The sequence below is a fragment of the Haemorhous mexicanus genome, chromosome 9 (assembly GCF_027477595.1).
Source record: "Haemorhous mexicanus isolate bHaeMex1 chromosome 9, bHaeMex1.pri, whole genome shotgun sequence".
Taxonomy (NCBI): domain Eukaryota; kingdom Metazoa; phylum Chordata; class Aves; order Passeriformes; family Fringillidae; genus Haemorhous; species Haemorhous mexicanus.
In genome coordinates this window covers 22158755-22176109 of record NC_082349.1, presented here as the reverse complement: position 1 = coordinate 22176109, position 17355 = coordinate 22158755, and the positions used below count along the sequence as shown (strand labels likewise).

General features: G+C 40.1%; 1 protein-coding gene across 1 annotated transcript; it reads right to left on the bottom strand.

The window, feature by feature from the left end:
- Positions 1-4015: 4015 nt before the first annotated feature.
- ATP6V1G3 (ATPase H+ transporting V1 subunit G3) lies at positions 4016-15394 on the bottom strand. Its single transcript, XM_059853498.1, has 3 exons — positions 15219-15394; positions 7779-7879; positions 4016-4593 (listed from the first exon to the last, which is right to left on the bottom strand). Exons 1-3 carry the CDS (start codon positions 15298-15300, stop codon positions 4420-4422), a joined length of 357 nt encoding a protein of 118 aa, XP_059709481.1. The 5' UTR covers positions 15301-15394; the 3' UTR covers positions 4016-4419.
- Positions 15395-17355: the final 1961 nt, after the last annotated feature.

The following is a 17355-nucleotide window of genomic DNA, read 5'->3' as shown; positions in this document are numbered from 1 at the left end:
TATTGGAGTCTAATTTCCCTGGAAATAAATCAGATCTGGGGCCAGAGGAACTTCCAGGAATCACCCAGGGTCAGGTAGTTCAGTTGTGGCATATCTTTCATAAAAGGAATGAGGAATCTCAGTAAGTTAATAGGCTTGCAAGTCATCAGATTTTCCACATGCAGTCATGTAGTGCAAATGCAATAGAGTGTATTAATAGTACTCCAATGTAACATTTTCCAAGTGTTTCGTAGTAGTACCGGTTGGGTCATGTACTTCTAACAAGCATTAATGTTCCTCGGGGAAGACTCAGAGTATAAGTGCCTTACAGTACCATAAAATGTGGAATAATCAAATCTGTGAAGGACAGGCCACAGTGAAGCTGACAGGAATACATGATGCTTGTGTATTGTGGAATAGGAGTTCCCTCATTTTCAATGAGGAGCTGGAGGAAATTATTTTGAAGAATATGCATTGTATATATGACGCAGAATGTGATTTCACATAATGCTCAAATTTCCTACTTAATCAATATGTGGCCATGGGGGGCTTCCAGAATATAAAAGACCTGGAATTGCTGCTGTTAGCCCAAAATCTTTGCCCAGTGTCCTTGTGTTTATTTTCAATAGCATCTGTCTCTGCACTGAGTTGTTGGACAGTCAGGGCCATGTTCTTTGCCCTAGAGTTTGGAGAAGGTGATGATGAGATGCCACATGGGTACCATTCCCATGAGTTAGTCTTTTGGTGAGGACATCCTAGAGTGCGAGCCTGACTTGTGGCTGACACTGAAGAAGAATTGCGTCTCGACAACATTTGATTGGTCTGCATGCTGTTATTTGGAGAAAAAACCAAATCCATAGCTAAAAGATGTACCCAGTTAAGAGAAGTTCCCAGTGAACATAATGTATTTCCACTGATGGACCACAGGGGCAAGGTTGATTCTTCTTTTGTAAGAACTGTTCAACTGTTACTGTTCACATGTCTTTAATTGATGGCAGTATTACCTGTCTGTCAGTATAGCTAACAGCCAGTGCTGCTGCAAATGATGGAAGGTATAGCTTAATAGCCTAACAATGTGTTTAACTTTCAGCCCCAGACTCAGTCTGCCATCTGACCCTGCCCAAATTTGTACCCAAAGTTTGACCCTGTCCCCTGCTGCAGGGATACCCAATATATCCTTACACACAGACATCTTTCCTGCTTTGTCTGCAGCCAAGGATATTTCTGGGCAAGGCTGTGTGTGAAAGTATGGATCTGCAGGTTCACATCTCCTATGATTGTATGTCATGGCAGTCTGTTGTCACCTGCCCTGTGGTGGTTCCTGTTGCAGAGCATCCTGTCCCAACTTAGAGGGAAACATTCCTCACAGCCCTGGAGCTACAAAATCTTTTAAGTCAGGGACTGAAATACTTTGTGCTGGTAAAACTTCGTACACACACACTTATACCCTACATATGATGATTTACAATAAGAACTTATGTTTTACAGATTGTATGAACTTCCAAGTATATTTTAATATGGAAAAATTTCAGTTAATATCATAATCCGTATAATGGATTAACATCTGGTTCTGATTTCCCCAACCTCAGCTTCCAAACTCTTCAGAAATTAATGGGAAAGTCAGTAGACAACTTCAGCACAGAGCGTAGTATTAATTCTTCATGTCTGTTTCATTTTACTTTATTTAGACTTGAAAGATATTCTGTCTTACTGGCATAAGTTCAGAGATCTCCCCTCATCACCCATGAATGAGAACCACATCACTACATCCTCATATATTATAACTCAAAGGAGAATTTTGAGGGAGAACAGCCAGAGAAATTCAGCCCAATCCATGTCATGAGTTGTATAAAACAGTTCTTGTACTTTCCACTTTTCAAAGGTATGACCCTTTGTGGTTATTTATGACCTAATTGTTAATTGAGATACTTGAATCAGCGGATTTAGAATTTATTGATTAATACAGGTCTTCATATCCAGACAGAGCCTTGTTAACCCCTGTCCTGTAAGTCAGTGAAGAATTGGGCCAATCTAGGAAACTCAGGTTTGTTGTTTGAGTCCTAATATGTCACACTGTGGGAGTTTTGCAGTTGATTTCAATGGTAATTATGAAACAAAAGAGGAAGGTTTATGTAAGTGCTATCTATGTCTGGCTTTCTGTGTCTTAAAATGTTTGTGTTGTGACATGTGAGATATTGCCATTTTATTTGGCAACTGCATTGGTGCATACTAGGTAATACAGTGTCAGGGCACTGTGAGGACTGGGGGCACATGTGGGTCTGAGAATATCCCCAAGAGATGAAAGGACACTTGTAATCATCCCTGGTAGGTGACTGCTAATTCAGAGTAACCATTTCTACCTTTCTTCAATGCATTAAAAAAAATTTGAAATTAACCATCCTTTTTTCCTTTTGCATGGAACAATTATTTGCCATTATCATGAGTATATAACTGTCACATACAAGGTATTTTGTGCCCTTATAAACTCAGCATGTGCTTTCTTGGCACCCCAAAATTCCATTGCTGCAGCTGGTAATTTACACTCTTCATTTAATATTACCTTGCCAAATTATATGAAGTCTAGTTTGACCCTTACCTCTGTTCATCTGAAGTGATGGTATGACCAATTTTTTTTTTTTATGTCCAGAAGTAGGACTGAATGTAGAGGAGAGTAAATGCTCAGAGTGCTAATGCTCAACATTTCTGCACGTTTAGAAATGATAGCTGGAGGCAAGGGTGCTGAGGTAGCCCAGAGGGAACAGAGTAGTCTTGAGCACTGCAGTGAGACCCTGTGAGGTGTTAGCGTCCAACTTGGTGACCCTTTAGGCTCACAGATCTGTGTTTCACAGCTGAGCACTGCACAGGGGCTGCAGCCATGACCCAAGCTGGAGGCATGTGCCCCTGGACGGTGAGACAGCCCTGAATGTGCCCAGCTGTGCAGGAAGGTGCCTGCATTGGGTCCTGCACATGGGCTGGGACTGGAGTGCCTTCATCCTCTCAGTAAATCAAAACCTATCACACATTGATTCAAAGCTCTCCTAAATAAATGAGCCTTTCAGCTGGTGTCAATAGGATTTCTAGTTTCTTTCCCATTCCTCAGCATCCTTGGGTCCCCAGAGAATATAATCAAGCACAGGAGACTGTAACAATCAGGGCTTGGAGATTATGTGGTATCCAGGCACAGCCTTGAGGAGTCGTGTTTGCTGACATTAGGTTGACTACAGCTTTACAGTCATTTTACACATGACAGCATGTCAACTGTGTAAACCTTGCTGGAGCAGGAGATTGCCTATGACTAGCTGCTGTGAAATGGAAATGATTTGTCTGTCTCTACATGGACTGAAAATCATGGCTACTGTTTGCTAGTCATTGCTTTTTCTCAAGCTTCTAATTTGGTGTAATTTTGTAGTGGAGACAAGGCATTAAAGGAGCTCAGAGTGCAGATGTGTGTCAGATCCCCACTTCATCAGTGCCTCCCATCAGTGCCTCCCATCAGACTGAATGGGCTCCACCTTGAGAGCACACATCATATTGTATTTTCACAACTTCAACAGCATTTATTCCAAGGGAAATCTGTGCTCCTGCACAGAGAAGTATTACCCAAGGTCGCTTAGAGTAACAGAAATGAGCTGTAGCTGATGTGATTTCTGGTGGACAACCTGTGGATTCAGGATTTAGCATAACTGGTGTGGAGTTTGAGCCCTTGGGTTCCTGTACTTTCAGGGTAACTGTATGGAAATAATACATGTGCTAGCCTGCCCCTTGCACCATAGCAATTTTGTAAATAATGATTATGTCTGTTCTCATTTTTCAGACTTAACAAAGCTATATAAAGTTTGTGGTGTAGTTAAATTTTAGTATAATAATTTAAGTATGGATTTAAGCATAGTTTTGTACAAGTTAACTACATTTTGCTTTAAACTAGCATAGAAAAATTGAAAATGCTTTGACCTATTATTTTTGACCAAAATCAAATGTTCCTGTATGGTCCATATCCTGACCACTCCGTGTGTCACAAGAAAAACAGAAACGTTCATTTTAGTTTTTTGTGATATTCTATTTCACGTGACTTGAAGTACAGTAAAGATTAGGATAAACAGACCTTATGCAGCACAGCATCCAAGTACAGAAAATTTTATAAGACAAAAGGAACAAAGACTCCCACTGAAAACCTGCTGGTGTCAAATAATCATTTATTTTGCTGTTGTTGACTTGCCCCTGCCTAAATGACAGGGGCTTAGCTACAGGAAATAATATTCCAACAAATGCTTGTAAAACCCTGTATAATTCCTGTCACATCAAAAGCCTGTGTGAAATTGTGTGCTTTTGGCTTCAGTGCTCTTTTTTTCTCACATCTACAGAAACAATACATGAGGAAGTATTTATGCTTATCAAGAAAGAAGGCTACTTTGCTTTGCAAACACAGCACGTCAGTCAATCTTAAACTGCAGGTCTGAAGTTTGGGTGAATTTCAGGGCTGATGTCAAATATTGTGCCCAAGAGCTTTTTCATCATGCTCTCCATGTTCCTGTGGTAGCTGCTTGTGAGGTTTCGGATGGCTTCTGTTGTTTGCTCTTCTATTTTGGCAGAGAGGTTACCTTGGGAGCCCATTACCTGAAAAGCAGAAGACCTCTGAGCAAAATGAGAGGCTATATATAACCATGTTTATTGTACTTTTCTTCATCATGTAGCACAAGCATACACAAACACATCATAGTGCTTCTGAACAGTGAGGGTTTGATCTGGGTTCAACTGTAGGCAAAAAAACAGGATTAAAGGCAACTCTCATATGCTCATTAGCAATGGGAATCTCCCCATGTAATGAAAGTTTCCCAGCTCGCTGTGGGAAAAAACATTGTGTATGTTTTGTCTCTTATATGGCTCGTTTTAATTTGTTTTCTTTTTTAATGACTAGGCAGCTAAGTTCTATCACTGTGTGCCTTCATTTGGCCTCACTGAGAGTGCCTGTGAGTGCAGCTAAGGACCAAACATGGAAAAGCCTTCCTGAAAATGCATAATTACAGTTTCAGAGTACTTGAAATGTCTTCAGCAGTTAGTGATGTATAACCCTCAACAGGCCTCAGACAAGGTCTTTTAATGTTACATTTTCTTATCTGGCGAAATACCAGACAGCTTCTGGCACAGTTAATATCAGGACATTCGCTTAGAATTTAATTGACTCTGGACTCACTGAACATTTTAGCAAGGTTATGTTATAAACAGATGCACACATTCCATATCTGTGACTTTGCTCCCTCCTCCCCCATTGCCCCAACATCCCTTGAATTCTTCCCTTATGGAAAAGTCCTTCAGATACCAGCAGAGAAATTGATTTCCAGCTAAAGAATTCCATGTGGAGAGAAGAAGACATTTCTGCATGCTGGCAGAGTAGGAAAGGAATAAGTAACATATTATTCTTGTTCTTGCCATGGTTCTCTGGGGTGGACTAGCAGGTGGAGCTAACCTATGATATATTAATGGGGTACCCAGGGCATGACCAGAAACAAGAGAGGGGTCATTAACTCTATTTTCTGTGTGGTTTCAGCCCACCTTAGCCCTTAAAAGAAGGAAAAGCATCCTTTGCACAGGCCACCTTCCCTGTTCTGTTTATCAGTACCTGGCAACATAGTAAGACATTTGTCCATAATCCACATGTCAACCATTTTTCAGTTTGGAAGAAATGTAGGTTGTAGACATAATAATAAGTATTGGGAAAGGATTATAGTTTTTTATAATAACTATTTTTAGCTGACATTTTATTATAACTTTTAGACAAGTTGCAAGAGTTGTGTTTGGGAAAGGTTGTACAGCTTAGACCAGATTTATGGAACTGATTTTTTCCACTGGGGAAAGTAACCTTCTAGAGATCCCAGATGGTTGCATGTTATCCAGACACTAAATACTTTTGAAAAGCCTCAAGAAAAGTATTATAATTTTAAGAAGAGCCTCTGCAGAACTTCTTTCTCGGCTCATGCTAATGTCATTTGAGATAATACTCTTATATAAACTCTTACTCTTCTATGTGTTTTTCTCTCCTCCAGCTTCTGAATTTGAGGACCTTTTTCTTGCAGAATGCAGGCAATGCTCTGCTTAGCTTATGATTTTTGCTGACCTTGAAGGTTTTTCCCTTATTTTTCCCATACAGGTTTTATGCTAGTGTCATTTCAAAGCTGATAAAATATTACATTGGCTCAGAAGCCACAAAATTCAGAACTAGGCTGCACATCTCCAGAGTTAGGTGACCTCAGACAATGAGTGAAAAAGGAAAATTGGTTTGAGATCCAGGCAAAAAATTTTACATGTTTTGAAAAAAGATTTTGCATATCGTTATTCTAACCTCAATCTTTATTTTTCTGTTGCTGTTCTTAATTCTGGATGGATATGAAGACTCTCATAGTATGAGAAAATTTGATCCTGTTTGGATACAAGTGACACAAAGTAGGAGGAAGAATGGCATTAGAGGAGACTGTGACAGAGAATTAAAAATACTTGTGTCCAAATACCCGAGAAAGTAAACTGAACTGAGCATCAGAGTTTCCCTTGCACTGCCTTTGCTGGAGCTCCTGACTGCCTCCAGACATGGGTTAATAAAGATGGCATTTGTCTGGGTAGGTCAATGTGCCACATAATGGGGTCAGGGAACATGGAGGACTGCAAGGATCTTGTACAACATGCTGTCAGTTGAGGAGCAATATGTGCTCTGTCCTGCTCGTGTGAAACATTCCGTCGACAAATAGTGGCCCTTCCCTGCAGCTTTAATTTGGTTGTGGTGGAAAAATGGAGTTCACAAAAAAGCAACATCTTTACTCTTCTGCTATCAAGACCGAGAATAAGAACTCTGGCTTGACTGAAAGGTGAACAGATGTTAGAGGTATTTATACTTTATTTTGGTGTCAGTAAACAACAGAAACTGTACACTTAAGACATTTCTACCTGGCCTGCCTGTGTGACAGAGTCTCTGGGTGTTGGCAGGGTATGATACCAATACTTTGTGTGTATAGATGTTTGTAAGGGTTGTGATCCCTGCCGGAAAATGTTTTATGTGAAGTGTGACTGAAATGACAGATTGGTAAAACAGATTTTGTTTCCTCTCTTTGTTTCCTTTTTGCGTCCGCTTTTGCACAAAACTTTCCTCGTCTTTGCATGACACAACCTGGGGGAAAAACAAGAATGTAGGAGGAAGGTCACCTGGTGAAAAGAGAATGGTTTGTGAATTTCATGGAAATACTAGAGAAAAATGCAAGGTGCCATAAATGTATAAAATGGCTTTATTCAGCTAGGAAAACATTGAGTCAGACCACTTTTACTATAGAAACTGTGAAAAACTAAAGTTTTGGTGACTTCACTTGACAAGGTATGCAGTATTATATGTAATGAAAAGAGACAGCTGAAGTGGAACAGAAATGGAAAGAAACATTTTAAACTTTTGTTTTTACTGACACATCCACATTACTGAATCCTCCAGTTTCAGGATGGGAACTAAGTCTGTCTGTGGTTATAGAAAAAGGACCAAAAAGTATTTTTCCTTAAGGGACATACATCTTCAAAGCATAAACATGAATCAAATATGGAATCTGGACCATTTTAGTGGTGAATGTCCACAATTTCTTCTACAAATGCATTCAAAGCCTGTGAAGAAGTCCAAATGAAGCATATAGACACTGTAGATGACAGCCCTGTGTTTAATCAGATGACCACACTGGTTTGCAGGAGTCTCCAGGTAATACTCTGGGAAGCAATTTGGTTTACCATTGAGCAGTTTGGTAAGACAAAAGAACACATGCAGGTTTCTTACTTACGCTTGTTTCCTTGTTTCTAAATTCCTTCTCCCTCTGTAGTCTGTAGTGGTCTATCTCAGCTGTGGCTTCTTCCTTGGCCTGCTTCAGCCTTTTACCCTTTCCTAGAGGGGCAAGAAAGAAGCATTTATTTCATACCTTCCCTGTATCCCCAAAGATGAATCTCTCCAAATCAGAGATATTTTAGCTGCTATAGTAGAACACTGACTTTTCTGCAAGTCCTGTCCATCGGATTTATTTGCACAAGAATGGTCAGAAGAGACAAAGTGATTTATTTAGAATACTTTTTGACTGCTAGCCAGTCATGCAGTAGGTAGCTCTTTTCTGAGACTAACTTCTGTGCAGCACACATCAAGTGAAGATCTTTGTGGTTTGCTGACAGCAGAAGTCTTTTTGCAAGTAGACATCTTCCTGCAACACAAATGCATTTTTTTTCTAATCACAGCTTGGTGTTTAAATAAATATCTCTCTTTTCTTCATCAGCAATAGTAGCAGCCAGATAACAGATTTTAGTTGTCACGGATGGGAAAAGACATTATTCTGTAAGATTTCCTGTATTGATTGGTTGCCAGAATCCCTTCATCCCACACCAACTGGATTCTGCTTAGAGCTGGCAGATATCCAAAACAATGCAAGATGTCTTAACCACTACCAAACTGAGTTGCAACTTTCAGGTTTTGTCCTTTCTTCCCCCAGCCTTTTCTACTAACCTTTGTTAAATGCAGAGGTGGGTGACTAAGAGAAGGAGGTCAATTCTTTGCCAGTGCACAGAAACCATGAAAGGGATTAATTTTTTTTTTCTTTTCGTTTTAAACAAGGTGATCTATAAGGCGACATCTAAAGGTGTAGTGGAAACTAGAGTCTTCCTCCTCACCAGGCTTGCTTGCATACCTAATTTTGTTTGCTGTGAACAGTTTGTTTTAGGTAAAACCCTAGGGGCTTGTCAAATCAAGAGCATGAAAGTAACTGAAGGACTGGACATAAGGTCCTTCCTGGATCTAGCAGGGTTGTCATGTAAAGAACAAGAGTAAATGGTTTGATGGAAATGTGCTGTTTAAGGTTCTACATGAAGGAGCTGGCAAGCTTGTCATAAAACCCCTCTGGTCTTCTCTGTCATTTATAAAGTCAGTAAAGTTGCATGGAGCTCCTCAGGATTCTGCTACACTACCTTGTGAGGAAACTAATTTTCTAACTGTACACCTCTTGCATGGAATGTTGGTATGCTATACTTGAGACACCTGGGCTGGTGCTGATTTTTGGGGTCTCTTTCTGCTGTACAGCTAGAATTTTAGGAGCGGGGGGAATACAGTTCCTCCCTTTTCTTAGCAGGAGAAATATCTTCAGTTGCTGAAAAATTGCTTAGTTGCTTCAATTAGGATATCACAAGAATGTGAGAGTGGCGGCCTAGGCAGCTGAAAGAGCCATCTTCATCTCTTGTGGCACACTGATTTATTTACTTATGGTAACAACCTATTTAACACCACTGAGCAATAAGAACCGTTTTTGTTTTTTTTTTTTTTTTTTTTTTTTTTAAGGCTCTTAATTCAAGCACAGAAGACAAAAGATACCTCTCCTCCTTTCTTGAAATCCTAGGAAACATTCTTTGTCTAGGCTAGGAGGATGAACTTAAATATTTCTCATTTTCTCTCCCCAAGATGTTACACTGGTTTGGTTACACCTGAGCTGGGTTCTCAAGCCTTATCAGATGTGTAATATAGCAACTTGCTTCCACTGAGCATGGCATAATGAGGAAGCTGAAGCTTGGGAGGAAGACTGTTTTAATACATCTGAGATTCAGCAAAAACCTTGGTAAAATACCTGATTCAGAAGGAAATTACTTCTCCAGCTGATTGCTCCTTCCAAAATAATTATCTGCAGATGGGAGAGTAGAAGCAGAGAGATGCACAAAATGGGAATTACCTTTTAAGTCTTGATTCCTAGACTCTTGGCTTATTGTGGAACCTTGGGGGTGGCATGTACACAGGCTTTCTACAGGAAGGAACAGCCTACTGAGGAACTAGAGAGCTTTATTGACTCCCAGTCCATCAGTGCAGGGCTCTCGTGTGTGGGAAATGATATTTCTCAGAGTCCTTCTCCCATTGAGCCACTGTGCTTATGTATAAAGGGGAGAGAGGCTGTTTTAAACCCAGTGGGTACTTTTCCAGAGTTTGTATTTGTTTGAAAAAGGCTGATTTCCCCCAGCTTCTGCCACTCACTGTATGAAGTGTTGGGACCAGGATGAGGGAACTGACAGATCTGTGTAAGAGCCTGACATAAGTCTGGACAACAAAATTTGGAACCAGGTTCAAGTCTGTATTTTGAAGTTTCCCTTATTCTCCTCTCCAAATTTGGAGCTGATCAGCCTTTTGTAGAGTTTCCACTCTGTAGAGTAGAGCTGGGGGATGATTCTCTGAAGCTGGCAGTCAGGGGGAGTGACTAGGATGAAGCTTTGCCAATTTCACCAGCTGAGGAACTGGATCTCTATAGCAAATTAAATTATTTCAAAATCAGTGGGATTTTAATTTCAAATTCCATCTGGGGGGCCATCTGTAGTAAATATGTTGCATATTTGGCCACCAGATAGATAAATATATCCATTTAAAATGCAGAAAATGGAAAGAGATTAACTATAAAACAGCAATTCAGTTGCCTCTGACAATGTAGATAGTGAACCAAAGAGTATATGCATACATACGTGTCAGCTCTTGACAGTGCTCTGCAGTAAGCACAATACATAGGGTGTCACTGTAGGGTGGCAGTCATTTCATTTTTCCATGATGCTTTTAGGATTGGCACAGCAGGAACCTGCTGCTTCCTATTTAATTAAGTGGAAAAGCTGTGAGTAAATTACTGCTAGTCCAACAACGTTGTGGACAGAATCGGCAACTGCCAACATATGCGATGGTGCATATGCTGCACCTGATTAAGTTAAGCAGAAACTAGAGCTTAACCTGCTGTCCCACTAGGGACAAACCAAAATTAATTAATCAGTCTGTTGTTAACCACTTGTCTGCGACTGTAGTTGTGCAATACAGGACTGCCTTTTCAAAGCCTTACTGATCTGCTGGGCTGGTTCTTTGCAGAGCACGGCCAAGCTGAAATCAATCAACCTTACACACTGAAGGGTGGTGGAGCACTGAAATTCAGCCAAAATCATGCAAAAAGAGGGCAAGAAGTGCAGGAGGATGGGCAAACCAGCCTGGCCCTATGACATTTCCTTAGGATCACAGAGGTGAGGTACAAAAAGCCCCAAATTTGAAGAGATTTTTTTGCCACAAAGGTCATGCTGTGGGGGCCAGGATTGCAGCTGGCTCTATGTTCCTCCTTCTGTCCTTGAAGATGGGGAGCAGCAAAGCAGCTGTGCTATGCCTGATTGCCTTGTCCACAGCCTATAAGTTTTTAGGCATTGTGTTAAATTGGCCAAATTTTAAAAAACTTGCTGTGACCAGTCAGCACTGTACAGGATTTTCTTGCCTAACATGGGAAGGTGTTATTAGCATGGAGAAAGGCTATATTCTTCTTTCTAGGTATTTCTGTGATGTTAACGAAACACGTTGCTCTGGTTAGATCCACAAGAACTGGTGTCTTTTAGGTTGTTGGAGTTCTTTAGATCTTGTAAAAAAGACAGTAGGAGGCAAAAATGTTGCTTTCTAATTTGTTCAAACACTAAGTTATCTTACTTTCTAAAAACTGCAATGCTAAAATTGGAGTTTTGTTTTCAAACGTATCATCTAGGCTCCTAGCTGAATTTCTGCAGAGAAATCAAATCATTTGAAGAAGCTGCCAAAAATTAATCATATTTTCTTAAAATAGAACCATTTCAGTTGTCTTTGCTAAATTGTCTGGAAAATGGGATTTGGGGATGTGCATTGTGAGAAAACTATTTTGTACTTTTAATGAAATAGAATAGAGGCAGCTGAGCATTATGTATAGCTTTCTCAGTAGATAAAATATGTCTTGGATATTGTCCAAGAGAGCGTCATGGATATAATTCTGTTTGCAATATCTTATTTAAATTAACATTTGGTTTTAATCTGATTTTCTATCATCTTTCATCTGAGTTTTCTTTTTATTAGGCATGAGAAATTCAAGGGAATATATAAAAATCTATAGGAGCATGAGTTTTGCTAAGCCCAGTGTTCATGACACATTTGTTTCCCTTGGTTTACCCAAAAGGATTTTCAGGAATTGATGTCTTGGCACTGACAATGCTCAGTTATTTCTGGGATCCAAATTGTGCTTAAAGTAAAGATGATAGATAAAGCAGCACCATGTTCAAGTGGTCAAAGGATTGCAGACTGGTTTGGCGTGTGTTTAATCAATCTAATAATTTCAGCCTTGCATGTGTTCATTTAATTAATTATTTAAAATATTAATAATTTTTCAGGTATAAATGATATCAGCTAATGATATCATGCCAGGGAAAAGGGTATTGAGCAAGGAGTAAGAGAAAGCATGTATAGAGGAGCTTTAGCATTATATTTTTGTTTTGTTTTGCGTGTATCAATATAATTTTATTTGCTAATTGTTTCAGTTACTTCAAGTGGCTTTTGCATTACTAACAACTGCACATATGTCAGCAAAACGTAGGCCCATTAACTGTTTATACACAATATTATGTGTGTTCACACTACATTTTGATTGGCTATATGAGTATCAACTATAAACACTGAAGGCTTTGCATCAGGGTGGTTTTTCTAGTCCCATTTCCTTGCAAATGCCTTTTCCTGGTGTGTCCCAGGAACAAGCTGCCAGCTGATGTCCCAGTGTCAGCGCAGCGGCCAGACCCATCGGTGCAGTGGTGTAGTGCAATGCCTGCTAGGGGTGACAAAGGAGGGAGGTCACAGGGCTGGGAGGGCTCAGTGCTTTCCCTGGCAGCCCAGACCTGCAGAGTGCAGGCCCTGAGCAGCAGCTGCTGATCCCATCTGGTGCCAGGTGGATCTGAGCTGCCCATTCTGGGGTGAAGCAGCCCCTCCCTCCTCGTTCCACCCAGCTGTGTGTGCACAGGTCAGCCAACTGCACTGCACAGATCTGTTGCATTTCATGTATTGCCTTTCAGCTTAGCTTTCATGCTCAGAGACAAACTCTAAAATCCTTTGTTTTGGTCTAATTGCAGAATCAATGTGGGGAAGAGACTGCTGAAGTAATCCCAACTTAGAATAGCCAGACTTGTCTCTAAAAGAATTCCTTTTGCCTTTGTCCCACAGTATTTAACTTATGCTGGCATAGTTATCTATGGTGTTTTAGTGACAGTGCTATGAAAAATATTTAAATTAGGGACAACATGGGCATTTTGTTTTGTAGCTTCACTGCAAACTTCTTGCAGTGTTGAATATAATGGTTGTCTAGGTAGAATTATACTGGTAGATTGCATGTAATGCTTGGTTTAGAACAAAATCCAGGGTGGATTTATTTAAACTGGTTGCCCTTCATCAGCTAATTTTGGAAATTCTTGAGGTTTTCCATGGAATCACACTGAAGTGCTGAGGCTGGAAGGAGTCCATTGGATGCACTCCCTGATGGAAGCAAGGGCAGCTTAAGTGGGGCCATATCCAGTGGGTTTTGAATGTCTCTGAGAATGGAGATTCCCCAGCTCTGGGCAGCCTGTTCCTCCCTTGCAGCCACCGGGTTGTTTTCTTACGCTTAAATTTGTGTATTGAAATATTAATTTTCCTTAATAATTTTTATAAATGCAAAAAAAAAAAAGTGATCTTAAAAGTAATAGAAAAGAAAGCCATAGTGATATCTTTTTACACTGAATAATTTTACTGATAGCAAAATTCTTAATAGCTATGTTCCTGTAGCAGGTTAATAACTCCTACTGGTGTGTTAGTGTTGAGGTAAACACTGGCAGTGGTTTAATTCAAGTTTCTGACTCAGAGGGGTCTGAAGATACTTTATCTGTAAGAAATCCTGTTCTTATCACATGCACTCCAAGTGAGGCTGAGGTGGTGAAACGGGAGTGTGTCTTTTGCAGAGTAGAGTAAATGCATCCATAACTGTGTCTGGATTCTGCAAGTCATCGTTTGGTCATCGTTTTTATGTTATAATTACTCTTTTCATTTTTGGAGTTTCCTAATTTATGATGTTTCCTTTTTAATTGACTGTTATAGATAAAGCTGAAGTGACTCTTCTGGTTTTAAAAACAAACACAAATGAAATTACAGCCAACCCCCCCCCCAAAAAAAAAAAAAAAAAAAAAGCCCAAAAAAAATCCCCAAAAAAACCAATCCAAAAAACCCCAAACCCAAAAGTAATCCACTTCAAGCTAAGGCCTGATTCTGCAAACTCCTTCTCCTTTCACTGAGGCTGTGCCTCTCCAGGTAGTGTGCTTTCTTGCTTTGAGGGGCAGTGTGTTTCCTCTGCCCTCCATGAGAAGGGAAAAAACCATCCCTGCCAGAGCTCCTAGTTTGGCTGTGTAAGAGGTCAAAACACTACTTAACTATCCCTTGCCTTCAGGTTTCTGCCTGAGAGTTCTGTTTTATGAAGGTGGGAGGATTTGTTTTAATCTCTATTGTGTCTGCAAGGCACAGGCAGTGCCTGGGTGCTTAGGGAGGGGACTTGCCTTTCTATTTATTTTTGTGTGCTGCTATACAAATTGATACATCACACTAAAGATTAATGAGCACAAACCAAAGCTGATTCATGTGCAAAAGGGATATGGAAACTACACAAATTATTCTGTTTAGCTTCCATTCCTCTCTGGAAAACAAAGTATATTCCTATAATTGCACTCTTGCTCCACATGACATCATTGTCATCCATTTTCTTTGCATTCTGCTGCTGGTTTCTGAAGCAAGATCACTCCAGAAAACAGTATTAATGTTTCAATGCTAGTGCAGGTCAATGACTCATGTGGTTGTACCTGCACCCAGGAGAACAATTGCTTGTACCACATAATAAAACTTCTGTGAATGATCTATTACAGTACTGAGAGTGCTCATGGTTTTACTGTGACTTGGATTACTGTCAGGGTTTGAAGTCTCCCCTTAGTTTTCATATAATTTTTGAAGCCCAGCTTCAATTACAAGACAAGTTACTGGATTTTGCAAGTAAAGAGGAACACGAAAAAAAATTTTAGCAAGACCTGTTAAGAAAAGTCGAGAGTTTGGAGTCTAGTCTTCTAGAGCTGGCATGTAGGATTTTAATTTAAATAGCAAGGCAGTAATGGCATGATGAACATTGAGATAAAGGAAGAACAAATGCAGCTGACAGGATGAATGTAACAAAGAAAACATTTTTTAATGTAATAAGGCACATGCACACGTAGGCACAAGCACACAGGGTTTTAAGCAAACTCTTCAGGTTTGAGTTAATGCCTGGCTGCAGTCAAGGCACAGTACTAGTGCATGTATACAGATGAAATAATCTTTTTCTGTGAGCTACTGTAATTCTGAAGGGCTTGCACTTGAGAAGTACAGTAAAACCAGGCCAACTACTTACTTTTTTTGGCTTCCTCCAGTTTGTCCTTGGCACGTTTTTCTGCCTGCAAAAGCTGCTGGATTCCCTGAGACTGGCTGGTCATGCTGCTTGCTGGGGCTGGTGAACTTCTGTGGAGACTGGAGCTCAGAGGGAGTTTTATACAGCTGCCAGGCTCTTCCTTGTGTTTTATGTTCTGTGTGTTATTGCAACAAGCTTCCAGATTGTACCAACCCAGCTGGCTGTGCCTGGATTGCTGCTGGGCACACAGGCCTGGGAGTGCAGTCAGAAAATCACGGCAGTGAGGCTGAAGGGAATGTCCTCCTCTCCTCAGGGTCACAGAGAACTTGAAGTCTCTGATTAACACATTGGGGCAAAAAACAGCCCTTCAAATGGCTTATATTTTAATGGGGATTTTTTTTTTTAGACTCTTCTTTCTGAAGAAAAATACAGTTAATCTTGTCTAGGAACTGGAGGAAAAAAATATTTTCTTGGCATTTCCTTTATATAAAACTTCCCCACAAAGTGAAGAATCAAGTTCATTCAACAATTAATTTTGGTTGAACACCAAGAACTGCTTGCAGGCTTCTGTTCAATGTTACTTCTTAACACTACTTAGGGTTTTCACTTTAAAAAAATATTCAATGGGAATGAATTCACTGGGGACTAAAGTTTAAAAAAGCATTTAGTGATTGAGGTATGCTTTTGTAATTTGCCATGACAGAGGTGACTGGAGATGAGATGGAGTGAGAAACTCTGGGATTAGCTCTAAGATCCAGACTCTGGCAAGGTATGAATGGTGGACTAGGTTTTACTTTCAAGTCATAACGCACACAACAGTCAAATGAATGCTTGTGTGTGGCTGTAAATGCTTATCCCATTCCCTACAGAAGGAAAGTGGTTTGTGAGCTACCACAGGAATAAGCAGCATGTTAATCTTCTGAATCCTCATTAAAAAACCTAAAAAATCTCACCAGTTACAGGTACTTCAGCCATTGCATAGCAGAGGGACATGTCACGTTGCATAATTAAGATAGATTTATTTTTTGTAAAAAAATATCTCACAGCATGAGTAAAGTATATTTATTACAGGTTCTTGATAGAGCTCTGCCAGGACTGGAGATCACCTCCTGATATAAATGTTTTTTTCATGCTGCAAATTTATACACATAGTTATATATTTATACATGTGATATGATTTCTGCATCTATTATACAGAAAATACATTTATATAAAAATTATTTGGTGCTCTCTGCTAATGGCTCTTATTCTAGGGCCTTTTGTTTTCTGGGGCTTCCCAGGGCAGCTGTGTCATGCTGCTACTTTGCTGTGCTAGGCTGTTACCTGATCCTGACGAGGAAATGTGTACTACATGAAGTAGTCTATGAAGTAGGTTATGAAGGCTTTTTATTTCCTGCTAAATAGCTGTAGGTTTGAGAGAAAATGGAAGGAGAACCCTCTGGCCCTATTATTGTCTCTGCCAGTGCCCTGAACGACAGCAGCACTGAGACCTGGAAAAGGAATTTGTTTTGTTTTCTGTTCTATTGTTTCTGTGCTATTGCAAAGTCAAATTTCACTCAAGCTCCGCCTTTCTTACAGTGTACCAAACACTGAGTTTATTTCTTCATCCAGAAGTTGTGTGAGATGCCTGCTCATCTCCAGCACTGAATCCAGAGGTTCACTCTAACTGCAGGACAGCAGACATGACACTTTTTTTAGAAGATTTTAATGTATAGCCTTGAAGTTTATTTTATTCAGACACAGAAGAAGTGATGATCAGTTCTACAGAAAATGTGGAAACTGTAGAGTTAGGGAGCCATTTGCCACTGCGATTCAGCTACGAGTGATCTTACTGGCAGAGAGAAGCAGAAGTGGAAAATGAAAGTAAAAAATGAAGAGACCTGGTTTACTTGGGGCAGGAAACTTGAGCTCAGAACTTTAAAGCAGAAGTTACTTAAAAATTAAATAGGAAGTGGAAATGTCAGGCTCGTCTCAGACATCAAAAGTAGATCCCTTTCCAGGCAAAGGGTCTTGTCAAGCAAATCTCATGGCAGCAAGAAATGTTACAAAACTACTGGCAACTTAAAGTGCTTCAGTTTCTGGACTTGGCTGAAAGCATTATGGGTGAGACCCTTTGAATTTTCAGAGCAGTTCTCAATAA

Excerpts from the sequence above, each read along its gene's own strand:
- ATP6V1G3 (XM_059853498.1), bottom strand. The coding sequence starts at position 15,300 with ATGACCAGCCAGTCTCAGGGAATCCAGCAGCTTTTGCAGGCAGAAAAA. Across the intron at positions 7,880-15,218 it reads ACTGGAGGAAGCCAAAAAAA|GAAAGGGTAAAAGGCTGAAG; the intron begins GTAAGTAGTTGG and ends TTGCCCCTCTAG. Across the intron at positions 4,594-7,778 it reads TTAGAAACAAGGAAACAAGC|GTAATGGGCTCCCAAGGTAA; the intron begins GTAAGTAAGAAA and ends TCTGCTTTTCAG.